The sequence below is a fragment of the Choloepus didactylus genome, chromosome 5, assembly GCF_015220235.1.
Source record: "Choloepus didactylus isolate mChoDid1 chromosome 5, mChoDid1.pri, whole genome shotgun sequence".
Lineage (NCBI taxonomy): Eukaryota > Metazoa > Chordata > Mammalia > Pilosa > Megalonychidae > Choloepus > Choloepus didactylus.
This window is the reverse complement of record NC_051311.1, coordinates 9,586,194-9,613,608: the sequence shown is the minus strand read 5'-3', so window position 1 is coordinate 9,613,608 and position 27,415 is coordinate 9,586,194. Positions and strand designations below refer to the sequence as shown.

General features: G+C 41.0%; 1 protein-coding gene across 1 annotated transcript in view; it reads right to left on the bottom strand.

Moving 5' to 3' along the window:
- MYO3A (myosin IIIA) overlaps positions 1-27,415 on the bottom strand; it is a 237,467-nt gene that overhangs the window by 111,438 nt on the left and 98,614 nt on the right. Inside the window, exons 10-13 of the mRNA XM_037837359.1 lie at positions 5,825-5,924; positions 4,127-4,243; positions 2,726-2,830; positions 2,537-2,620 (exon numbers count right to left, since the gene is read on the bottom strand). Of these exons, the coding sequence (XP_037693287.1) occupies positions 2,537-2,620; positions 2,726-2,830; positions 4,127-4,243; positions 5,825-5,924 (406 nt within the window). The remainder of the gene's footprint in view (positions 1-2,536; positions 2,621-2,725; positions 2,831-4,126; positions 4,244-5,824; positions 5,925-27,415) is intronic.

The window sequence follows — 27,415 nt, the reverse complement described above, 5'->3', positions numbered from 1 at the left end:
GTCTGCTTAGTAGAAGTCATTTTAGTCCATTGAGCAAAGTCTATTTACAACTTCCATCAACATACCTGATAGAAAATATTAAAACCAGTCAATTGATTTTTAAAATAGAGCCATGAATTCTTTTGACTAATTTTTGTTTTGAAAATGAATTAGATCCAGTTAAGCAATTGTTTTGCCACTATATGGCCTTGCCCTTTTATAGAGGAATTAGGTCTGGCCTTGTGCCCATTGGTGCACTTGTAACACAGATTCCTATAATCATTGTGTTTGCAAAAATTTCAACATGACTCCAATTATAACTATGTAGATCATCATCATCATAATTTTCATAAGGGTATGCTGTACACAGTGATTTTTTTAGCCTAATGAAAACATATGATTCTTGCCTTATCTCTTTCAAGGACTATCTCAAAACCCAAATCAAGTCTCTGTCCTCAACCCTCCTCCCCTTTTTTTTTTTTTTAAATTAAGGTATAATTTACATACACTTAAATTTTCCCTTTTTAGTGCACAGTTCTGTGAGTTTGGGAAAATGTATATAGTTGTGTAACTCCCACTACAATCAACATATAGAACAATTACATCACCCAAAAGAATTCTCCCATACACATCCAGTTCCTGGCAATCACTGATCTGTTTTCTGGCCTTATAGTTCTAAATTTACAAGATCATCATATAAATTGAATGATACGGTATGTAGTCTTTTGAGTCTGGCCTCTTTGAGTTAACATAATTCATTTGAGATTCTCCCAAATCTTATCCAATGAGATTAATATCAGTAGCTCATTCCTTTTTACTGCTGAGTAGTACTCCATTTTATGGTTGTACCACAGTTTATCTATTCCCATTACCCAGTTCAGTTGTCTCTACTTTTTGGAGATTATGAATAAAACCTCTATGATATCTTTGTGTAAAGGGTTTGTATGAACTTGAGTTTTCATTTCACTTGGATAAATACCTAGGAGAAGGATTGCTGGGTTCTGTAATGTGTAGTTTAACTTTTTAAGAAACTTCCCAACTGTTTTTTAAAGTGGCTGTACCAGCAGTGGATGACAGCTACAGTTGCTCTGCATCCTTTCCAGCACTTAGTGTTGTCAGTTGTTTTTTTTAATTTTAGTTTTTTTAACAGATGTTTAATGGTATCCCATGGTGGCTTTAATTTGCATTTTCCTAATGACTAAAGATGTTGAGCACCTTTTCATATACTTATTTGCCATCTATATATTATCTTTGCTGATGTAACATATACAAATCTTTTGCCCATTTTTAATTGATTGTTTATTTTCTTCTCATTGAGACTTAAGAATTCTCTTTAATAGATTCGGAATACAAGCCCTTTATTGGATATGTAATTTGCAAATATTTTCTCCAAGACTGTGTCTTGCTTTTTCATTATTTCAACAGTGTCATTCAGAGAGCAGAAGCTTTCATTTTTGAGGACAATTTTTTTCTTTTACGGATTATGTTTTTGTGTTGTATATAAGGACTATTTGCCTAACCCAAGATCACAAAGAATTTTCCTTATGTTTTATTCTAGAAGTTTTATAGTTTGGGGTCTTACATTTAGTTCTATGATCCATTTTGGGTTAATTTTTCGTAACATATAAGTCTAAATTGAGGTTCAGTTTTTTTGTTCTTTTTTTTTTTTACATAGGGAAATCCAATTACTCTAGTGCATTTGTTGAAAAGGGCTATCTTTTTTCATTAATTGGCCTTGTACCTTTGTCAAAAATCAACAGACCATATATGTATGGACTCTCAATTCTGTCCCACTACCAAGTCATCCTGTCTTTAATATCACAGTGTCTTGAATACCTCAGCTTTGAAAATCAGGTGGGGTGAATCCGCCAACTATGTTCTTTTCCAAAATTGTTTTTGCTATTCTAGTTCCTTTGCCTTTCCATTTAAATGTTTGACTCAGCTGTCAATTTCTACAAAAAAAAATCCTGCTAGAATTTTTGTTATAATTGTATGGAACCTTTAGATCAATTTGTGATGAATGGACATCTTATTCACAAATCTTTTAATCCATGAACATGGTGTGTCTCCATTTATTTAAGTCTTCTTTGATTTCTTTAATTAACTTTTTGAACATATTTTGTAAGACTCAGATCTAAACAGTTTATTTTTTTTGGTGCTATTGTAAACAGCACCTTTAAATTTCAATTTTGAATTGATCATTTCTAGCATATATAAATACAATGGATTTTTTGTATGTTTTGACTCCTTTTTAATCCACAAGCAACAAAAGGAAAGTAATGAAAGCATCAAGTGAATGTGCTGGGGCTAAAGAAAGAGAAAATCACATTTAGAAAGCCTTCACTGATAAGGCAGAAAAGTTAGAATAGCCTCAAAACATAGAACATCTCTTTCAGTATTGTTTGTTATACTTTAAACTCTCAAAGGACAAGTGTGCTCTATATACTAGTTTTTATACATTACTAAATGTGGAAACTTAGTAATTATTAATCTAATCAGTTATGTTATGTTCTGAAATATAACAAATATTTGAATAAGAACAGAGAAAAGATTATACCTTTCCAAGCACTGTCAACTGCTGAACTAGAAGATGAGCACTTTCAGTCTTCCCAGAACCACTTTCTCCAGAAATTACGATGCACTGCACAGTGAGAAAAGAACTGTGAGAAGACTTCACCTTCACAAAATTTATGAGACACATGAGAACCCATGAGGAAAATTTCTAAGAGCGTGAGACTCTCCTTACCTGGTCTGAATTATATGTGACCATAGATTGGTACCCTAAGTCAGCCATTGCAAAAATGTGAGGCGGATTGGCAGTTCTCTTTGCTCCAATATACAGTTTGGAATGCTAAAGATTAAAAACAATATGTTGTGTAGGTTTTTTTTTTTTTAATTTAAACCTGGATTATTTAAATATAAAGCTGTAATTTTTAAAGCAAAACATACATCAAAATACAATCTCACACCACTAAAACATTATTACCTCCATGTTACTTACAAATATGCACAAATCATGCACACTTACGTAAAAATAAAATCAGGGTAGAAATATGATGTGCCCTGACAGTGGCATTTAAAAAATTTAATACATCACTTCCAAAACAGAACTTGAGATTTAAAAATCTTATTATTTCCATAAATAGAAAACAACCTTATAAACAAAACAATCAGGTATTATTTTGTTGACTAAATCTTCTTCTTAAATAGAAAGGATTTTTATAAGCAAAACAATAAGATATTATTTTGTTGACCACTCCTTGGATATAATAATTTCTGACATCTAACCACAACTTTTTTCCTTTCCCATCATTTAATACACATTCTTTCATTTTTTTGTCCGAGATCACACAGTTAATTGATAGCAGAATTTGCACTGAGGCCCATAACTTCTGAAACCTATATCAAGGCTTCTAATTTTACCACTCTTACTGTAAATTTTAGGGTGGCAGAGGCTAACAGAACTATACATTTTTCATATACAAAAATAATTGTTAGGCACAGTATTAAATAACAATTTTCTAGAGTACACAAATAGCTAGAAGAGAATGGGTCCAATTAAAAATGAAAAACGCCTAGTTTAATTCCAGAATACTGTTTTATATTTAAACTATTAGGGGCTGAATAATGGATAATTATGTATTCATATTCATAAAATACACATTGATAGTAATGAAGCCAATTGATATGTCGAAAGGTATTTTTATAAACTCAAAATGACAAGTTTTAATCCATTAAGTATGTATTACCTATATAAATGGTGTAATCACATCTTTTACTCTTCCACACTCTGTTCAGAGGCGTTAACTGTACATTAACCATACATTTATTTTAGGCATCTGTTTAGTGATGTGATATGATTGTGGAGCCTTTAGGAGTAACCGGGTGTAAGTTGACATTCTGCACACATTTTTGGAGAAAGGAAGAACATAAACTGCACCCTGATATCATCTATGTTTTCTTTCTCTAAATTCTTTGTGGAATAATAAAATAATTTATAAGAACCTTATAATGCAATGCTTTGACCATAATTATATAACTGTTTCCTCAAAGTACCAGATAAAATTTTCATTGGCGTCATTTTAATTAATTTAACTATCTGGATAATATTATTATTTGCACAGAGAACGCGAATCACATCACATACCTTTGTGGAATAAAGGCCGAGTCTCTGGAAAGGGTTAAGAGCAATCAGCACATCTCCCACATAGATGTAGACCTGATCCCTGGCGTAACACGTCTCAAGTTGCTCTGAGACTGTATTCTAGTAAAATAAAAATGATCTCTCTCTTTTAAAAATCACTTGTGATCAACTACAATCAAAGAAGTAAGCAATGAGAAATAAAACATCTGGAATCAGGGCTAAAGATGAGAAAGAGCTAGACCCATTGACAGCAAGCAGTGTAACATGGGTCTGTAGCTGCCTTTCCTGAGTCGGGCATGTCCTTTGGTTTTAAGAGCTATAGAAGGATGTCATTGTCACCTGCGTTTTCCAGAGGACATATCACATAATACAGAATATTATACGTACGTAACTCTTGCAAGGAAATAAGTAAATCCAGTAGAGGAAGGAGATATAAAACATGAGAAAAGGGAAGGGACTATATACAGTGGGCATGATTTTATTCCAAATCAGGGGTATTCAATGACTCTGGAATGTCTTAGCCCTTTGTTTAGGCATTTCACTTAATGAAAAATTGAGAAAAGTAACTTTTATAGTTGACAAATCATATGTGTGCATGGCATTCATTTTAATGGATCAGAATGGATCAGAAATCATCATTTATTGAACATGACACAAGAGAGGAGCAAAAGGTCTTGGGTCAAAAAATAAACACAGACAATAGAAACACACAAACCTAGTATTCAAAATTATTCAGCAACATGATTATCGAAACCTCCCATATAATCCACAAGCCTAGGAATTCACTTCATTGGCAAACTGGATTCAGAAAGGTGTCTGCAACCTCTGACTTGCAAACATGATCTGATTTCAAGATGTTTGATGCTCTCAAGGGATATTATTTTGAGGAAGTACTTGAGTTGTTGATGAAACCCTAAATTTTACAAAATCACTACTGATTTGTGGCAGTTCTGAGCAAAATTTTCAGGCCTGTAGAAGCAGTAAAAAATAAAAAGGTGTTGACCAGGCAGGAGACAGGCTTCGACCTTTTAATAAAAAGGGGTCATTTATTTCATTAATGATCTGATTACCTGGAGTAAAGAGGCAAAGAGGCTGAGACTATAATTGACTGGCTTGGAGTGTACCTTCACCAGAGACCTTTGAAATATTTCTGAGATAACTGTTGTCTTGGGCTCAGGAGCTACAAGCAAAACTCAATGGGGGCTCTGGATCCCAAGAAGTATATCCCCCGCCCTGGTGACAGCTCAGGGGCCTCTAGGAATGGCACTGAGAGCTGGACAGGAGAGAAAGAAGAGGGAGGAGGCCAGGTGGTGGCTGTAGGGCACAGACTGGTTTTCGCAAGCAGCAAATCATCCCTTTGTGATGCCCAGAAATAATTCAGAGAAAGCAGAGTCTGTGACCAAGCAGCTCACTCAAGTTAGTGGGAACCCACACACCTTTGTTATTTGAGCATCACCAACAACAAAAACATTTATTCCAGGTTGGAGAGGTCTGGAAATTTGAGTTATATGTGTTAAAATTGAAGATCCAAGAGGTAATCAAGGAGCTAAGAGACAAAGAAAGCATGAGAATTACAGATGCTATTCAAAGTGTGTATTCCATCTCTAACCCCTGCCCACATCCTTTCTGTAAATTGAAAAAAAAAAAAAACAACACAAAAACAACTAGAATGTCCAAGTTTAATTAAACTGAATTTCTTACCTCATCCAAAACTTCCAGGGTTGCTAAATCATCTACGTCTTTCAGATGAGAAACTAGAGATCTGTTGAACTTGTCTTTCTTGGTGTGAATACGTTCATGTCTGTGGGCAAAACAAAAATACCAACCACTTCTGACTCAAGACCTTATTACTGATCAGAGTGGAAGTCACTTTTAGATACATATGAGACAGAAAACCTCTATGGACCTGACTTCCTAAATTCAATGACAACTTACCAGAAGAGGTCCTAACATATTTTATCTCTACTGTCTATGTTCTCCTCCCCACTGGAAAAAATGTGACAGTCAGTCAAATTCACTTCTTAGGTGATTGAAAAGGCCTATAATTGCTATCAAGGACCCTCCAAGCTTGTACATATACAAATTACCTTAAGCATCCTCTAAATTCCTAAGTGTGAGTTAATCTGTTAGAAAGTGGTGAGTCTGAAAGAACTGAATTCATTAGATTTCCAATTTTGTCTCAAGTAGGGTTCGACCACTGATGGTAAAGAAATGGCAATTTATTTCTTAAGAGATTTTAGTTTTTGGAGTAGTTTTAAGTTTACAGAAAAATTGTGTGAAAGTACAGAGAGTTCCCCTATTACACCCACCCCACCCTGTTTTCCTTATTAACATCTTGCATTATTGTGAAACATTTGTTATAATTGATGAACCAATATTGATACATTATTATTAGCAAAATCCATAGTTCACACTAGGGTTCATGCTTTGATCTGTAAAGTTCTAAGGGTTTTAATAAATGCATGTTATGTATCTACCATTTGAGTATCAGACAGAACACTTCCACTGCCCTAAAAGTGCTGTGTTCCACCCTAACCTCTGGCAACCACTGAGCTTTTTACAGTCTCTATAATTTTGCCTCTTCTAGAATGTCATATAGTTGGAATGAAATAGGATGTAGCCTTTTCAGACTGCTCTGCAGTATGCATTTAATGTTCCTCCATGTCTTTTCATGGCTTGATGGTTCATTTTTTTTTAAATTGCTGAATAATATTCCACTGCAGGATGTGTCACAGTTTGTTTATCCAAGTAATAGTAATTTTTAAAATTATCATTCAGGAAAAATTAATAGGAATACAAGATAAGCCAGTTGTGGATGTGTATGCATGTTAAAAGTACATAGACAATTGGTTTCAGGCACTAGAAAGTTTATATTCAAAGTAAAACACTTCAGCAACTTCCAATAATGGCACAAGGATCTTGATTTAACACGAGGGCTGGAGAGATGCTGAAAGCAGCAAGTTGATTCAACTTTTCTGGAAATGAAATTATCATCCACTTTATTTTGAGAACTGTATGTTCAGTGTTCATTTTTGGACATATTTTTAAGCATATGAATTCGTCCACTGGTGAAAGAGAATCACATCAGTCCCTTGGAAGACTTTAATGGCTTCTCATTGCCTGGAGAATTAAGTCACTACTGAAAAACTGTCCTTGCCCCCATCTATGGCCGACCCCGTGGTGGACTAGACCCCAGCCCCTCCCACTTGCTCAGGACGGGGCTCCTGCTGGCTCCTCTCGCTCTTGTTCATTCATGTTCCCCTCTCAACTGTTATATCATCCATTTCAGAAAACAACCACCCCAAGCTGCCCTCCCCTGACTTCCAATTCCCTCCATCAACTGTTCCATTTCTATGTTTCACAGCAAAAATTGTTAAAGAATTGTCCATACTTAGTTTCTTCAACTTATCTCCACCCATGAGGAAAACCTATTCCAATCCGGCTGTCATCTCCACGCTCCGTGGAAACAGCTTTTATTAAGTCATGAATGACCTACAATTGGCTAAACTAAAGGCCAATTCCAAGTCCTCATTCTACTTCACTGGTCAGCAGCAGTTAACCAACTCCTCCTTGACTCCATTTGTCTGGGTTTCCGTGCACCTGTCTCTTGATTCTTGTCTTTACCTCACTGTCATCGCCATCTGAATATCTTTTTCTGGTTCCTCTCCATCTTTCTAACCATCACACTTTGGGGTGCTCCAAGCTTCATTCCTTGGAGCTTTTTTCTTCCCTTTGTTTCCTTTCTTATTTCGTAGCTGTATCTCTCCGGCATGGTCAACTCTGCTGAACTCTGGGGGGACATCCAACTGCCTGCTCAACACTCCACATGGAAGTCTAACAGGAAGGTGTAACACACCCTGAACCATGCTCCAGGTTACCACGACTCCAAACCTGCTCCTCTGCTATGATTCTTGTCTCAGAAAAAGGTGACCCCTTACTTTTGATTGTTCAGGTCAAAAGCTTCAAAGTCATGCTTGGGTCTTCTCTTTTTTCTCACACCCCTCATCCAATCTACCAACAAACCTTATCAGCTCCATCATCAAATTGTATTGAGAACCAAACATTTCTCACCACAACCAACTCCACTGTATTTCATCTGCTCATTGCAGTAGCCTCCCAGGTGGTTTCTCTGCCACTGCCTTTGCCTTCTTACCCTCTTCTCAACATGGCCAGGGTGATCTTTACTGAGAGCATTATCCAAAGCCTCACCATGGCCTCCAAGGCCCATATGATCTGCAAATCTCAAGGGACCCCCACCCCCATTACTTCTCTAACATGATCTCTTTCCATTACTTCCTTGGTTCACTTCTTGTTTTCTCTGCCTGGAATTATTTTCCCGCCATCCCTGGCAAAACCCTACTTAACCTCCAAGGTTAGGCTCAAATGTCACCCTCTCTGTGCAGCCATTGCTTGATGTTCATTTTTCCTGCCAGCTTCAAGCAACTTGTCAGTGGGAACCAAATCTTATTCATCCTTCTGTAATGCCTGAGATCTGGGATCCAAGATGAAGAGACATCTTTGTTGGCTTGAATTGCAACTTTGAGCCCAACCCAACCAGCTCCATTTGCAAAGAATAACTTCTTTTAGTATGAACAATATGCTGCCCTTCCCTTTTGGAAAGTCCACATCCCTCCATTCCTGGCCAGCCTTTCCATAATAAGCCAACTCAGGTTCTAAAACCTGTCTGACCAGCCATCTGTCCCACCTCTCACCACAATACACTTTCATGTTCTCAGAATTCAATTCTGTGATTCAGATTCTTAATGGAAAATATTAAGTCTAGCTCTGTACCCATGCCCAGTGTGGGAGGCTATCAGGCTGCAATCTTGTCGGGGAGAGAGGGAAGAGAAAGTGTGTGGAGGCAGGAGAGAGCAGGCTGTTTCCCAGGACTCAGGGGAACCAGCAGAGGCTGCAGATCCGGGCCATGTTCAGGCTGCTGGATTCTGAGCACAAGCAGAGGCCAATGAACTATCTCAACTAATGAGTGGAGTATGGAAAAATACTGAGTGGAACAGCATATTCCAGACAAGAAAAAAAATCACTTCACTATACCCTGAAAATACAAATTATTACTAAGTAAACACAGCTAAGAAAGGCTAAAGTTCTGGTAGCAAAGTGTAATTGAGGGTCTTATATTCTAAGTATGGCATTTCAAATTAGTGGGGAAATAAAAATTTGTGCTGGAACAGCTTGTTAAAAATTTAGGAATCATGTACTCAATGGGAAAGTAAATTCCAGATGGAGTAAAGTATTTATAGAATAAAAAATGTAACCATAAAACTTCTAGGAGAAAAATGCAGAGGCAAACTTGTATAGTAATGGTCGAGTTGGAATTTGTAAGTATGAGAAGATATCAAGCAAGGAGGAAAAATGGAATAGATTTGAATAGACAACAATTTAATATGAGTACAACAAAAATATAAGTTGAAAGACAAAATTGAAAAAAATATTTGTAATCTGTAGGATGGACAAAAGGTTCATATGTTTAACATATAATGAACTCTTCAAACTTAGTGAAAGCAAAAATGAAAAACCATGGGATTAATGTGGTAATGTTGTATTGAATGCACAGATTCTATGCTTGGTCTATTTTGATTTAGGGAGGTGAGATTTTTACATGGAGAGAAAACTCTTCTATTTTCTGAAACTATGAGGCAATAAATACCTGTAAGCCAACACACCGTATGGCATCTGTTCTAAAAGCTGGAAAACTAAAACACTACACAAATCCTTTTCTTTGTTGAGATCATGGTACCGAGAGTGCTAAAGCCTCATGGTTAAGAGAAGAACTCTGGAATCAGGATGCAAAGAATTTTTGTGAAGATTAAATGTAAAGTGCCAAATTAGAATGGGCCCAGGGAAATGCACGTGATAGTCAATAACATTAGCTATTATTAGTTGCAATTGTGGCTCTCTCACTTACTAGCCATGTGGCTTTGGACAGGTTACTAAATCTGCTTCTTCAGATATAAAATGGGAATAATAGCCTAATTAATAAGATTGCTGTGAGATTCAATGATATAATACCTGTAAAGTGATTCATTCAGTGATCGTTATGTTTGATAAATTTAGCTATTATTATTATCACTATGACTTTTATAGTCATGGGTTCAATGCTCACCTTGTTTAGTTATCTTCACTCTCTTCTAACCTCAGCAAACTTGAACTGTAAACCTATGACCTTGGCTTCAACATAACTCAAGCAAGGAATTGAGAGGAATTTGGCCAAGTTCTCGCCCATTATTGGAAAAGCAAATCACAGTCCAGTCCTTGCTGATGGAGGATTCACAATCATCACTGCTTTTGAAGGATTTCATTTTATTTACTGTTAAATCCTCTGCATACTCTGGTGGCAATCTCTCCACAAGACTTACGCATTGCAGCACACTTTGGGAAACAAGGCAACAACTCTTCTTTCTGCTCCCTGGTCCTCCTGTGGGTTTCAGGCTGGTGGTAAAGGAGACTGAGCTGAAGTCTAGTTAGATGCTGGAGGAAGGAGGTGAGAAGACACAGGCTTACCCAGCTCCTCTTGGCTTCAGTCCCCCCCCTCCCAAGGTTTGATGCTGCTGCCCCTCAGGCCCCTGGGCACGGGCACTGCTGATTCGCATGTCCACCCATGTCTGTCTTTCTGTGCCACTAGTGGCTGCTGGACGGTGACATCAGCAAGTGGATGGCTGCAGAGAGCACAGGCAGCATCTCTGTTGCTTGGCTTGGCCTTAAATTATGGAGCCTTCAAGGCGGTCACTAAAAGGAGCCCTCGCGAGGGACTCACATTTAGGCTCTTTCAAGAGGTATGATTAGTTGCAGAGATGATACAGTCACTCAGCTTTAAAATTAACCTCTTATTTTAAAAGCCACACAATGACAATTGTTAGGAGTTGAATCGTGTCCCCCAAAAAGAGATGTTGAAGTCCTAACCGCCAGTACTTGTGACTGTGACTTTATTTGCAAAGAGGGCCACTGCAGACATTACTGGGTGAATTAAAATGAGGTAATCTTAGAGTACGGTGGACGCTGAATCCAATAATGATGTGACCTTACAAGAAGAGGTGGAGGAGAGATGGGGATACATGAGGAGAAGGCCGTGTGACCCCGGATGCAGACACTAAGATGATGCAGCTCCAAGCCAAGGATCGCCAAGGATCACCAGCAAATACCCAGAGCTGGAAGAGGCAGGGAAGGGCTCTCCCTTGCAGGTTTCAGAGGGAGCAGGGCCTTGCGGTCCCCTGTGACCTCCAGAACTGTGGGATGAGACATTTTGATTGTTTTATGCCACCAGCCTGTGGTACTTAGTTATGGCAACCCTAGGAAGCTAAGACAACAATATAGAAGAAAAAGAATACTAAACATAATATAGTCTAATTCCCTGTACCTTTAAGAATCATGAAAAGTGATGTCAGCAAGTTTGTTATTCTCCAGTCTTGTGTAAAACTCAGTGTAGACATACCAAATGATTAACAGAAAATCTCCATTCTTGTCCATACCTGTTATACTTCCTCTCTCTCTCTCATTCTCTTTAACACATATAAGTGTTTGACTTCCATTAATGCATTCATTCATTCAACAGAGACTTAAATTTCTAGATACTTAAATTTCTGAAGGTGTTTCTGGCACTGCCAGTTGCTGGTAAAGCTGCAAAGAAAAGATAAGGTCCCTGCTTGCATCCAGCACATAGTTTGATGGAAGAGTTACAATAAACATAACAACAAGTAAGATAATTTCAGCTAGGGCTGACGTGTTTGGACAGATTTATTTTTGAAGGAGAATATATTAAAATCGAGTATGCAGCACTGCCTAGTGCTTCAAATACTATCCAACTAAGTGACGTAACTACATTTGTTCACATGGGCTTTGAAAATACATAAATCACACAGAGGGAATTCAGGTGCATAAAATAAGTTCATAAAATCTTTCACTGTGAGTTATATACTTTAAAAGCTATTAAAGTTGTAATGAATAATGAAGAAAAATGATTTCTAAAGTATATTTTGTGAATAAAATAAAAGAATCAGCAATTTTTAAAATATCTTACATTTTCTTATGTTTTTTTTGGTTGCAGATGTATCCTAAGCACCTAGAACAGTAGCTAGCACTTAGCAGGCACTCAATAAATATCAGAAGAATGAATAATTGATAATTTTTCAAAGGAAGATGTCTAGTCAAACTTCATCATTGTTATCCAGATAAGATATCCATGTTTATCTGAAACCAACTGAGTGTGCTGAGTTTTGTTTGGTAGCTAATAGCTTTAAATTATTTTTCTTAGTACAGTATTAAGTTTTTCTTAAAATAAGTAAGTACATCTAGATTTTCACAAGATCATCTAAGGGTTGCCATAATTTTATACATAAGTGAATATCTAATGTACATTCTAATGACTTTTTATAGTTCTGGTCAACTTTCATGCTTTTAGTATCAAATAATTTTTAAAATGTGCATACATTGATCTGATAGATTTAACCACATGCCAAATAGCATATAGAATTGTAAGGCAAACAAAGTTTGATTGTTAAAAATGTTCCACATTTATTGAAAGTGGTAGCCATAGAGATTTTGGAAGGGTGTTTTCTTTAGAACCCTCTCATATCAGTGTCATTTTAAGACAGGTATCTACATGTGCAATCCAATCCAACCAATATTTATTAAGACCCTGCTATGTAGCAAGGCATTGTTCTAAGTGTTGAGGAGGTTATTCACGGATGAAATATGACCCAGACCCTGCATCTGATGAGTTTCAAGGTCATGGAGGTATAAACACAAACATTTAAAACAACATATTGCATATAGCAAGTGCCAAAACTGAAATAATATTCAAAGTGCTATGGAAATAACAAGGAAGAAAGACTCAACTCCCTTCTGGTGAACTGGGAATGGTCTCTCAGTAGATTCAGTATTGAATTTTGGCCTTTGAGGATGAGCAGGGATATAGTAACCTGGGAAAGAGGACTGGATGCAGGGTGGTGACTGGTGAATGGCTGGCTCTGAAAGGACAGCACTTTAAATGGGCAATGTAAGCCATGTGCCCAGGGACAGGGATAATCTGTTATGGCCAGAATGTCCAGAGCCAGTATATAAGGCTGGAGGGTGGGGACACCAGGTAGGAGGAGGGCACAGTTATTGAGAAATATACATGCCTTAAATGCATTCAAGGTCCAAATGTCCAAACCCAAAGCATGATCTCCCCCACAAAGCCTGGAACTCCCCTGGTGCATCCTCTCCCATTGACCAATGCCACCATCCATTTAGCTGCACATGCAAAAAATCTGTTTCTCTCACTTCCCACATAGCCACTCCATCACTCTTATGGATTGAACTGTGTCCCCCAAAAGATACGTTCAAGTCCTCACCCCCAGTCTTGTGAATGTCACCCCATCTGGAAGCAGGATCCTTGAAGACATGATGGGTTAAGAAGAGGCTGAATTGGATTGGGGGGGGGCCTACTCCAGTATGACTGGTGTCCTCACAAGGAGAGGAAATTTGGATACAGACAGAGAGAGAAAGAAGATGGCCTGGGACAGAGGATACTGAGTTAGTCATGCCACAAACTAAAGAATGCCAGGGGTTGCCAGCACCCTCCAGATCTCAGAGGGGCACAGCCCTGCCAACACCTCGATTTCAGACTTCCATCCTCCAGAAGTGTGAGATCATAAATTGCTGTTTTCAAACCACTCAGTTTGTGGCACTTTGACATGGCAGCCCTAAGGAGCTGACACAACAACCAAATTATATTGTTTTCACCTCCTTAATATTTCTCAAATCTGTCCATTTCTCCATCTCCACTGAGGGATGATGGTGCCATTTGCTGAGATGAAGACGAATGAGGTTAGGCACAGTGAGAAAGAGGAAAAATCAGATGTCACAAAAGCTATGGATGAGAAAATTTTAATGACAGAGTAGCTCAAGAAAAGGAAAGGCCACAGAAAAATGGAATAAGATGAAGTTTAGAAAGGGCAGTTGAATAGGACAAGAAGAAGGTCACAAGTTCCTCCCAGGAGAGTAATAACAGCAGCTGAAGCCAGAGGTATGGTGGGCTCAGGGGCAAGTGGACGTAAGGAATGGTTCTGCCAATGCAGGTGGCCCTTTTGAGGAGCTGCTAATGAAGAGCAGAAGGGGCAGAACCTGAAGAGAAAGCTGCCAATTAAGGAATGGATGACTTAGCATGGAGGAAGACTTCATATACTGAGCACACGGATCCAGTGGAGGAAGCTTCTGGTGGCTTTATGAGGATCAAGTCACAAGTGGGAGGGTTGACCTTGGAAAGGAAAGGTGCCATTCTGCCCCAGAAATAGACAGTAGTGAGGAGGAGAGTGATGAAACTATACTCACATTTCAAGACAGAAGGAACAGAAGCTGAGTGAGTTTATGTTAGGTTCTGGCTAAGGAAAAGGGAAATGAGTGTTGGAGGCTTGAAAAGCAGAAAAACTGTTTGGACAACTACTATGGAAAATGAGCTAGGAAGTCACCTATGGATGAATAAAATAATTGTTGAGCAGGCATCAGGGTCTAGTGGAGGGAAGAGTCGATATTCCATGTGCCTTCCAGGACCAGAAGTCAGCAGTCTTGGGGCTGAGTGAAGCCAATGGATGGCCAGACAGACAGCACCTTCCAAGGGGTGACTGGGGAGAGCCCTTTAAAGGGGCTCTTTTCAGAGGTCGCTGGGGGCAGGGAAAAGGGAAACCAACGAGGGAGTGAGAAGTTCCTCCTGTAAGCAATGGCAGCCTTCACCACCCCTAGCCCTGACGTTCCCAGGGAAAAGAGTGGTTCCAAGGCACCCAGAGAGGGCTGTAGCTCTGGGTGGGGGCTGCAGAAGGGAGCCGGCACCTCAGGTAGAACAAGGCCTTGTGGCCTCAGATCCACTGGGGACTGCATGTTGCAGCCACGAGGGTCCCTGTCCCAGGCCCAGAGCAGAGAGATGAAGGGGAGGGTGGATTTGTGTTTTGGTTAGTTTCCAATTGCTGTCGTAACAGATTACCAAACTCATTAGCTTAAAAAACCCACATTTACTCTCTGAGAGCTCTGCAGGCTGGAGTTCCAGTCAGCCCACTTGGTCTCTGTGCTGAAACGCAGGCGTTGACAGGGCTGGTTCCTTCGGGGGCTCCCAGGGAGAGTCACTTGCTTGCCTTTTCCAGCCTCTGGATGCTGCTGGCCTTCCTTGGTCATGGCCACATCACCCCAACTGCTGCTTCATCCTCATGTCACTTCCTCCCTCAGCACCCTCTGCCTCTCCCGCCAAGGACCTTCGGGCTGACACTGGGATCATCTCCCCATCACAAACTCCTTGACCCCATCACATCTGCCCTGTCCCCTTGGCCATGGAGGTCAGTCATAGGTTCCTGGAATTAGGAGGTGGGCATCTGTGGGGCCCTTACTCAGCCTCCCACAGTCTGGAAAGGCAGATGGAGAACACGCAGCATTCAGCGATACTGGCAGGAGGCAGGGGAACCTGAAGCATATTAAAGAACAGTCTAGAAAGTGTGCCCTAAACAGAGTGTAGTTCATAAAACCTTCAATGTCCTTTTCTGAGGCAACATCTCCACCGCTACTATACCATTCATTAAGCCGCCCTCGTTCCTTACCTGGTTTACTGCAGATGGTAAGGATGCCCATTTTAAATGAAGTAGGGGTAGTGTCAGCCCTCTGGCCAGAACCCTGCCCTGGCCCCACAGCAAAGTCGGACCCCACATAACCCAATGCCATGCTGCCCCATCGCCTCTCTGAGCTTGTCTCCTACCCCAGCCTCCGCTCTCACTCCTCTGCAGCCCCCAGGCCCGGGACCACCTCTAACTCCTACCCCAGGCTCTGCTCGACCCTTCCCTCTCCCCAGAGCCCCCTAAGGTAACTTACTGCCTTCTTTGTCAGGCCAAGCTGCCACCCCTTTTAACACTGAATTCCGCTCTATCCCAGAGCTCCCCATCATGCCCTATTTTCCTTGATACACATCACCATCTAATATTCTACACAATTTACTAATTTATTGTATTTATTTGCCAGGGCTGCTATGGCAAATACCACACAACAGGTTGCCTTAAACAACAAGCATTTATTGTCTCATGGATTGGAAGGCTAGGAGTCCAAAATCTAGACGTCAGGAAGACCACCATGCTTGCCCGCTGGGGTCGGTGCTGGCTTGCCACAACCCTTGGGGTCTCACAGGCCAGCTCTGTCCTTGGAATTCTCCGGTAGCTTTCCCTGACTTCTGGCTTCTCTTCACAAGGCCTCCACTAATACAGACTAAGATCCACCTTGATTCAGGTTGGCCACACCTAATAAGGATCTTCAGAGATCCTATTCACACATGAGCCCACACTTGACTCGCATTAGCATATTCAAAGATAATATTTACAAATGGGTTCACACCCGCAGGAACACGGGTTCATGTCTTTTAGGAACATGTCTTTTTTTTTAGGAACATGTCTTTGGTTGGGGCACACGATTCAATCTACCACAGTGTATAGGCACCACAAGAACAATTTCTGTTGGCTGACTGGTATACCCTGTGCATCTAGACCAGATTCTCACAGATGGTGGGTGCTCAAAAGTTAATTCCTAGATAAGGTATGAGTATTTTCCTTTTACTAAATGGTAAAATACTGTGGGACCAAAGAAAATTTATTTATTTTCATACTCTGGTTATAAAATATTGAAATGCTCAAAGAGAAAGCACATGTGAGCTCCAAGATAATTTTTCACTTTTAACATTTTCCCTTTGCCTTTGTTTTATAGAATTGGTTTCCATTTGTCACTTTATTAAATATTTACTTTCCATAAGACTTAGAGAAAGCAAAATCAGAATCCTCCTGTAAGATTTTTGTCCTCTTAGGAAAAGCACAGCTTGTTAACCAGATTATCTTTCGCATTTACCCTGCAATACTAGGGAGACATAGTTCCAGACTATAAATAATTTTCTTTCTGTATTGTCAAAGGTCACAAATGCCCGTAGGGGTAGTTATTAAAGGTTTATTTGTACTTTGGTTCTACACGCTGAAAAAAGAAACAACTATTGCTTCCCTGATGTTAAATTTTCATCCATACTATTCAGCTGTACTATTGTAATGGAACAGCTTTATTTACTTTTACTTTCGTTAAAAACACTCTTGTAAATATCAAGCTCTGTCATCTAGGGCAATAACCAATTCAGGAGCCACTGGGGAGGTACAGCAACCCTTTGTTAAACAGAAATCTACTCAAGGGTTTTGTTTTTGTTTTTTTTTAGTTTCCTTTTCCATCTTTAAGTTCCAGTAACAAAGTCACAACTTTTTGTACCAGGGGTGCTCGGATCTCACTAGTGTGCCTTGGAAGAATTGTCTTTATCAGTGGTTTGACCCCTTAAGCCAAGCATGCAGTGTTATGATTTGAATCGTTTCCCCCATAAAGCCACGTTCAAGTCCTGACCCTGGGCTTGTGAATGTGGCCCCATTTGTACACAGGATCTTCAAAGATGTGATGAGGTAAGATGAGGCCATATTGGAATAGGGAGGGCCTCCACCCACCACGACTGGGGTCTTTATAAGAAAACTTGGGGAGAGAGAGAGAGATGGAGACAGAGACACAGACAGAGACAGAGAGATACTGAGAGCAAGTGAGCAAGCACACCATGTGATGGAGGTAGAGACTGAGTTATGCCGCCACAAGCCGAGGAGTGCCATGGATTTCCATTAAATACCAGAAGCCAGGGCAGAGGCAGGGGGCAGATTCTCCCTCTGAAGAGGAAACATGGCTCTGCTGACACCTTGATTTTGGACTTCCAGCTTCCTGAACTGTGAGACAATTGTTGTGTAAGCCCCCTAGCCTGTGGTGCTTTGTTACAGCAGCTCTGGCAAACTAAGACAGTAGTTTTGAAATGACGAGGAGATGGGCACACACCAGCCTGGCCGGCCACATCCCCAGAATCAACTCTGGCAATCACAGGAGGGACTGACGGCACAGTCACCCAGCCCCATCCACTAAACCTGAATCACCCTGCTCGATCTCGGAGCCCTTCCTCCTTCACATAAACGTCTTTAAAGATGTGCTTTAGTCTGGATTGCACAGATAAACACATGCTTACAAAACTTGTGGCAACGTTGGCAGCAAGGACGAGGTTGGAAAAGTGATATATTGGGGCCAATGACAATCTCTACCCATGTTAGTGTCATCCTTAATTTATTCTAAATCTCTATACTAGTAGACTTCTTACTATTTTCTCTGGCTGGACACTGAACCTTATGAAATAGGTGAACTCCAAGGGATTTTGTGTATAATTTGCATGCTCCAATATGATAGTCTGCACCATTATAAAGTTGTTATTGTCGCATCAAAATTGGTTCTTGATTTTTCTTTTCTTTAAAACTTTCTTCCCATTCATTCCCATGACAAGTTTCCATATCTGGGGCAGGGGTTGGCAAACATTTTCAGCAAAGGGCCTGATAAATAATTTCAGCTCTGCAAGTCCTGTGCTTGCTATTCTGACTACTCAACCCTGCTGCGTGGCCTGAGTGGCCAGAGACAATACATAAATGAATGAGTGTCCTAATAAAACTTCATTTATAAAAAATGGGCAGCTGGCCAGATCTGGCCTGTGAGTTGTAGTTTGAAGCCCTGCTTTAGGGTTTTTCCTCTGACAGGCAAGAGAGAGAAGAAGCAGGAGGGGTCTCCAGAGAAGGGATGGCAAAGACTATCAATGGTCAGTGCTTCATATGGTAGAGAAACCTTTTTTAAAAAAATATGTGTTTTAAAGATTAATGACCATACTTTATGACTCAGAGGGTGAAATTATTTTTAAAAATGAAACCATGAATTCCCTAGTATTACATAAAAACTTACAAGCTAGGTGCAGAAGAGGCCAGTATTTTTTGTGCAGTCATCCAATTACATGCTTCATTTAATGAAACTGATTTGTCAGTGGAAGAGATGTGGGAATCAGCTTAATAAAAAACTGAATCTTATCCCCACTCACAGTTTTCTTTCAGAAAAATATGAAATTCCACCTGACCTCTCATTTTCAGTGGCTTCTGTTACAGGCTTTGCTAACTGCTATCCTTGATGTTTTTGACAAAGTGATAAAGAATAGTAAATGATTTTTAAAGATCTCATGAGATTTTTCCATTAATGATCTAGTTATTTGCTTGCATCGAAGTAGAATATTTCCAGAAATACACAAAACCAACTGGGTACATTGGTTGCCTTTGGGGAGGGGCATGGGTGGAAGGAGACTGTTTTTCATTGACTCCTGTCTTAGTTTGCAAGGTCTGCTATGACAAATGGGAATTTGTTGTCTCACAGTTTTGGAGGCTACAAGTCCAAATTCAAGGTCTCCACAGACTGTGTTTTCTCGCAGAGTCTGCAGTGTTCTGGTGCTGGCTTCTCCAATCCTTGGGGTTCTTTGGCTCTCATCTCTGCCTACATGGTTTCTCCTTCTGGCTGCTACTTCTCCTGCTCAGTGTCTGTGACCGTCTAGATTTCCTGTCCTTATTAGGACTTCGGCCATTTAGATTTGAGCTTACCCTTATTTAATTTGGCCTCAAATTGATTTTCAAACGTGTCCACACCTTAACTAACAGTAGCATCTTCAAAGTTCCTATTTACAAATAGGTTCACTCCCACAGGATGTGGATTAAGACTTTAACATGCCTTTTATGGGGTCATATTCAGTTCCCAAGAACTATTCTTTTGATGGGTTACCTATTTAAAACACAGAACAAAAGAAAAGATATGCTCTGCTCTGCTATAAAGTCTCGTTTATAACTGAGAAGCAACCTGCTTCAAGAAGCAGTATATGATCCTTTCTTATGATGTGGACAAAAAGTATGATCTCCCCGATTGAGGAGGATAACTTTATTAAGTCTATCAGCAAATTTTAAGCAACACTTCCCATCCAGTAAACCTTTTGGATGGTTCTGTGCCCTTGTGCTCATGAAAAGGAGTCAGACATTTGGAAGTTGAAGAAAAAAGTTTCTCACTGGGAAATCTGGTCTGTTTATGCTGTGAAAGTGACTTTCCTCTGTTATCTATTTTAGAAAGAGTGACTTGTTTTTACTTGTTGATATAAAACCAACATCGGTGTTAACAAGATTATTTGATGGTTGTTCTCTATCTGCTAAGAGTTCCTGACATCAGAGAAGAGATATTCTTTCTGTAAATACAATTTGTTGCAAAGATGGAATGGCCCAGTTTCATCATTATATAGAGTTGTCTTATCAGTGCCACTGTATTTGCAGGATAGACATCGTTACAGAAAAATAATCTGGCTAAGAACAAGTATGGCTGGGGAGTTTCCCACAGTTTGCCTTTTCTGGTAATGATTATGTGGCATGCTGGGTCACAGGAGAGTATGTGGTATCTTCATTACATTTATTTTGTCCAGGTGTAAAAATACGTTCTCTGTAAAAATAAATTGCAATATGCTAAAAGGTGAAAAAGAAAAAAAATCACCTATAATTCCAACACCAAAAGATAACTGGCATTAACATTTTGATACTTTTCCTTTTTCTCTTTTCTATGCACATATTTTTAGTTTCATTTTGACTCTTCAGAAATTTGGTATCATATCAACTGCATAGCTTTGCACGTCATGTTTTTACTTAACATTACACCTCGAGTACTATCCATGTCATCGAATATTCTTTAAAAATGTTAATGTCTGCATAGTTTTCCTTCTTTGCTGGTTTGAGTCTGTTATGTACCCCAGAAAAGACTATGTTCTTTTAATCCGATCTTGTGGCGGCAGAACTATTGTGGGTGGGACCTTGTGCTTAGGTTGTTTCCATGGAGATGTGACCCATCCAATTCAAGGTGAGTCTTAATCCTAGACAGAAAGTCTTGGGAGAAGCAAGTAAGGACCCAGAGAAGCTAAGACAGAAGCCCAAAGACATTTTGGAGAAAGCCACTGAAACCAGAAGCTAAACTCAGGAGAGAAGTTTCAGCAAAGCCAGCCATGTGTCTTCCCATGTGACAGAGGAAACTTGGATGCCAGCGGTCTTTCCTCAGAGACGGTATCTACCTCTCAGTGCCTTAATTTGGACATTTTCACGGCCTTAGAACTGTAAATTTGCAACCTAATAAATCCTCATTGAAAAAGCCAATCCATTTCTGGTATATCGCATTCTGGTAGCTTTAGCAAACCAAAACACCATCTTAAGGAGAGTCCGTAACTTCCACAAGCATTTTTCTGCTGTTAATTACTGCCCCCAATTTTTGGTCTTATGAATAATTCCATAATAAATATATTTGTACATAAATCTTTGTTCTCTTACTTGGGAGAGCATTATAGAGGGAGAATTATTGGGTGAAAAGATGTGAATCTGTATACTCTTTTCTCTGATTATAAAAGTCCACTAACCCTTATGAGAAATCTAGAAAATACAGAACAATAGGTAAGGAATTTCACCTACATCCCTCTGTACCCCAACTCCCAACGCTCATGCTTTACTGAGTAATTAAAAACAAGTAGACAGAATTTCATCTTTGTGCCAACTTATTCTCTGTGCCTCCTCAGCTGTTAGGAGGGATAAACTGCTCCTGCTTTGAACGAGGCCAACTCTTCTGTGCACTTGCTTTCTCAAGGACTCACTGCTTCTTGTGCTGATGCGCTCGTCTGTATTCCCAGCCTCTCCCTCCCAGCAGCACACAGCTGGGTTCTAGAATCCCCCACTTCCACCTCTAGAAATCTCACCTTTGATCCTCCATCCTTGACAAGTGAACTTCTTAAAAGCTGGCATCTTTCTACCCCTTCTGCTGAGATGGCTCTTGTCAGGGTCATTAAAGAACTCGTAGCCAAATTCAACGTCACTCAATTTTTCTCGGCTTTTCAGCACTAGTTGGCACAGGGGCCTGCTCTTCTTGGAATCCTTGGTTCCCGGGGTATGGGGTGTGCACTAGATCCTGCTGTCCTGCCCCTCCTCCTCTCTCTCAGTCTTTGGTCCTGGTGCTTCCCTCTGCTAAGTCCTGACACATTGGGGTTCCCAGAGCTCTGCCCACCCCCTTCATGTCTCCTCCCAACCACTCACATTTAGGCAACCTCATTCGGTGCTGTGGCATTAAACACCTCCATAAATAAATGACTCAAAGGCTCCATCCTCAACATGGACTTCTCCTCTGAAGCCCAGACTCCTCCAACTGCCCACCTGACAACTCAACTGCAGTGTGTCACTGATGTAGCAAACCTCACAAGCCCTGAGTAGAATGCGTGCCCTTGCTCCCTACACGAATTAATAGAGGGACTGAACCGTCCGTCGCGCACGGTGGGGCACGACACCCACATCTTAGGCTGGGCTGCCCAGGAGCTGTTAGGTGTTTACTTTGTACGACTGTTTCCAGGAGACCCTGTGGCACAGTCAACCAAGGGTCAACCTTGAAATAAGAAGATTCTATTTCAATTTCTATTCCCAATGCTGGGATCATCATGGTTAGGTTTTTGCTTGTTTCCCTTTCTTTCTTTTTGATAAAACATTAGGCATTTTGCCTTTGGATTTTTCACTTATAAGAAAAGGAACCAGCTGTATTTATATAAATGTATAAAAATCTATTTTATGATTAACTTCAAAGTGAATCAAAATCTCCCAAAACTAAAAATTCTGTTAAATACAGCAATTTTTTTTCTTTTTTTTTTTTTTTTTTGCAGAGATTACAAAACTAAATGGGGAAGCAAACAAGATTAGGGCAGCTGAGCAGCCAGAGATAAAGCTTTATGTGCCTGGCAGTAAGAAATGAGGCACATGTCATTTTACATTCTACTCAAAGATGGAGATTCTGCCCTAAACCTTGACTGTTATCCTTAAAAAAATGAAAAAAAATCACTTCTCTCCTCTTTCCTAGCAAAAGATAGCTAAAAGTTTTATCCATTTTAAAGCACAGAGTTTTTCAGTAAGTTACTTTCACTAGATTCATTGCTGAGGCCTTTGACATGTTGACAAAAATGTATTTATAGGACTAAAAACATAACAGCACTTGGGGAAGATGGCTGCCCTGCAGTCCGCCAGCCCGAGCATCTCGCTTTGCTGCAGAAAACCTAGTGTCATCCACACTCAGCATCCTGCCCCCTGTGGGGCAGTGTAGACATCAGGAGTAAATGAAATTCTAAGAAAATATGTTTTTCTTATCAAAAATTTGATGTGGTTAAATCCTAGGTCATTACCAAGCTGAAAAAGAGAAAGGGAGAGGCAATATTCCTTGCAACCTGTATAAAATAGGTTCGAGCTCTTGATAATCCTTTGGGCTTTTTTTCTCCACAAAACATTTTTTAAATAAAAGCCAAGCTGTACACACCCAGAGTTTTTCAGGGAATTTTGTTCTTTTTAGTAAAATGTGTTATATTTCCTTTTAAGTACATATACTTGTTGGATTCATGGTAATTTGTTCTATGAAATCAAATGTGATCATTTTCAAAAGACTTTAAAATAAAGACTCATATAATTATAAGAAAACGCAAAATTATTTAAAAAAACAGGTAAGGAATTGAGTATAGTTTATTGCAGCCAAAAATGGGTAATATCATCAGTAAAATAATTTATGATTTCTAGAACATCACTGGAAACATCAACACAAAAGGAATTTGGGTATCTGTTGTAAGCTTTCAGAGTTTGTAAAGTGGTTCTAATAGTTGGTAACATTTGAATTTCCCTATAAGTAACTGGTATATATTTTTTACTAAACACTAATGAAAAATAATCTTCCACTGAATGATGTTGAAAATACCAAGGAATTTAGTAATAAAGCACCCATATGAACTTTAGGAAAACAACATAGGATGCTATTGTATAGATTTGCTGAATGTATTTTCATATGATTTCAATTTCTTCAGATTAAATTTAGATAATAAACAACGAACCAGGGACGACTTTTTACTCCGTCCAATTCTCTGATTGTGCTAAAGTTACATGTACATAGCTAACATCACAGATGGTGATCCTTTAGGGGCTGTCACAGCAATTATATTTAGAATTTTCCCAGGTTCCCAGTCAATACATCCACATCACACAACCCTGGTGGACACCCTTCACGGTGTGTCTCTGGCTCCGAGGTGAGGGCATGGCAGGGGAGCGACAGGGATGGCGCCTCCTGGATTTGTGCATGTGCCACTCCACTCCACCTAGGGGCACGGTAGACAGCTCAACGTTAGCACTCAAACGTGCCTGGCTTATCACCATCACCTGCTGGCATAGGTCTCCTGCTCCCCTAGACAGCCCCCAAAGTGCATCTCACGAGGACTCATGGGCAAGTCTGCTTTGGCTGGACACTCAGCTGGGCACTGCTCCCCTTCCCACTTGGCTGGGTAGACAGCGATCCCCACCCTGCTGTCCCCTGGAGGAGCTTGCTGCTCCTTGGCAGGTGGAGTCCTGCCAGCCGGGCTCAGCACACTCAGCAGTGTCTGCAGGAAAAGGCGCATCTCCAAGGGATTTGATTCCTCTGCTGCTGAAGCTCTGGGCGCGGTGGATGCATTTACTGCTGTGCGTGGCCACTGTCCTTCCGCTGCTCCATTCCCCGAGTCCTTTGGCAAGTGCTAATGATGGGCCTTGTGCTCTGAGCTGACAGAGACAGGCCAGGCATCGCTGCTTGTACCTGCTTACAGGTTGAGTGGAGCAGCTCTTTCAGCTTCATTTATAACCTGACCCTTCCTTAGGACACAGATGCACGCCCAGTTGGCTGAGCTGGGCTTGGCATGGCTTTAATTAACAGCCCATACTTTGTAGTCAGAGCTCCTGCTCCCTTCCAGCTACTAAGGCCTTGCTCCTGGTTCAAACTGGTGCTCTTCTCCTTGGCATTTGTCATCAATCAGAAGACTACCCATCTCCGGCAAAAAGACTCCTGCTGGCCAACCCACTACCCACTGGGAGTGCCTGGATCCTCGAAATGGGCACAGCCTCAATTCTTTTCCCACAGGTCCCTCCATGTCCTCTCCCCATCTGCAATGTGAACAGACCCCTGCACTGGTTCCCAGACATGTCTCAATTGCTCCTGGATTCCAGGTGGGGCTTTTGCTGCACCAGCCACCTAAGGGTATTAAGCTACATCAGTATTGAGAGTATCAGTGATTTCGATGAGATTCATGTCCTCCCATTCTGGTTACTCATTGCCGTGTAGGGATTATCTCCCAAACTTTGCAGCTTAAAGCCACAGCCACTTTACTGTCTCTCCCCATCTTGGGGGCCAAGAATTCAGGCAGGACTCATAAGGGGGCGATTCTTTTGCTCCATGTGGCTTCAAATAAGCACTCTCCATGGAATTCAGCTGGTGGGCAGGGTGGTATGGAAGGTCTAAGACACCTTCCCTCATAAAGCTGACACTTGGTGGGTGTCTTAGTTTGCTAATGCTGCAGAATGCAAAACACCAGAGATGGATAGGCTTTTATAAAATGGGGGTTTATTTTGCGACACAGTTACAGTCTTAAGGCCACAAAGCATCCAAGGTAACACCTCAGCAATCGGGTACCTTCACCGGAGGATGGCCAATGGCGTCTGGAAAACCTCTGTTAGCTGGGAAGGCAGCCAGTATCTGCTCCAAAGCTCCGGCCTCAAAACGGCTTTCTCCCAGGACGTTCCTCTCTAGCAAGCTTGCTCCTCTTCAAAACATCACTCCCAGCTGCACTCCATATCCTCTCTTTGAGTCAGCTCATTTATATAGCTCCACTGATCAAGGCCCACCCTGAATGGGCAGGGCCATGCCTCCATGGGAACATCTCATCAAAATTATCACCCACAGCTGGGTGGGGCACATTCCAAGCAAATCCAACCAGCACCAAAAACATCTGCCCCACAAAACTACAAAGATAATGGCATCTGGGGGACACAATACATTCAAACCGGCACAGTGGGGGTGGCTGGAAGCCTGTGGTATTAGTCAGGGTTCTCCAGAACCAACAGGATAGAGAGAGGTGTGTGTGTGTGTGTGTGTGTGTGTGTGTGTGTGTGCGTGTGTGTGTGTGTGTGTGTGTGTGTATGATTTATTATGAAGAATTGGCTCAAGTATTTGTGAGGGCTGGCAAATCTAAATTCTGTAGGGCAGGACAGAGGCTGAAAATTCTGATAAGAATGATGCTGAAATCTTGAGTCCAAGTTTCTTCTGATCACTGAAACCCTTAGTTCTTGCTTTTACAACCTCCAACTGATTGGATGAGGCCTACCCACGTTATGGAGGGTCATCTCCTTACCTTAAGGCCAACTGATCGTGGATGCTAATCGAATCTATGAAAAAGCATTCCCAGCAACATCCAGGCCAGTGTCTGACTAAACAAAGGGCAGCACAGGCTGGCCCATGGGACACACAGAAGTGGCCATCATGAGGGGGCTTGGTGGGGTTGTTAAGCTGAGCACCTACACGTGGTCTCATCAGCTCGGTGGCCTCATGGTTAGGCAGACTTCTCTGGTATTATCTCAGCGCTCACAGAGATTGCATTCCAAGAGACAGGAGGTGGAAGCTGACATTGTTTCAAGGCCCAGGCTCCACATGGACTTGGCATTTCTTCTGGAATCGTCTGTTAGTCGAGACAGTCACAGAAAATGCCCAGTTCCAAGGGCAGGTAACCCTGACTCCAATGCTTGAGGCAAGGGCTGTCAGACATTCGTGTCCATCTGTACTCCACCACACTCTATCCTTTTTATCAAGATGCTGGACAAGAGTCACTTTGTTAAAGGTCACAGAGAAAAGAAATTGCTCCCTTCCCTTGAAACTCATCAAACCACCCAAAGAATGGAAAATAGACGAAAAGCCTCTTACTTTGATGAAGAACAACATAACCCTCAAATACTGTGAAATCTGTGTCAAATTGAGTGAGAAAGCTGAGAGCTGACACATAACTTCTTAGACCTCAGTCAGTAACTACAAAGATTTTGCTAAAGAAGCGAACAGCCCCAAGAGGCCTACTCAGAGAGCCATCATTTGAACTGTGAGTTCCAGGGACCTGGGTGGGCTGTGTGGGAGCGGTCCAGCTCCTCACTGTAGGAAGCGAGGGCAGGGACACTCGCCTCTTGCCTACAGGTCCAGCATGGGGTGGGAGGGGGTGAGCAAGCCTGGGAGGGAGGGGGAGGCAGCGGCAGGTGCCGCGTCCTGGTGGAGCAGCCTGTCACCGTGGGTGTCTGCCATGAGTTGCAGGGAATCCAAGGCGGCTGCTGCACTGAGTTCTGCAAGGTTCAGAACTGAAGGGCCATGTGCCGGGGCAAAAAAAAAAAAAAAAAATTTTGTTAAAAGCGTGTCCCAGAGAATCAGCCCAGTCCAAAGTCCAAACTGGAGACTTCCCTAACCATCTCTCCACCATACCCACTTTTTTTTTTTCCCAGAATATGTTTCTTTCCAGGTCCACTTGAGAAGAAATTCATCACC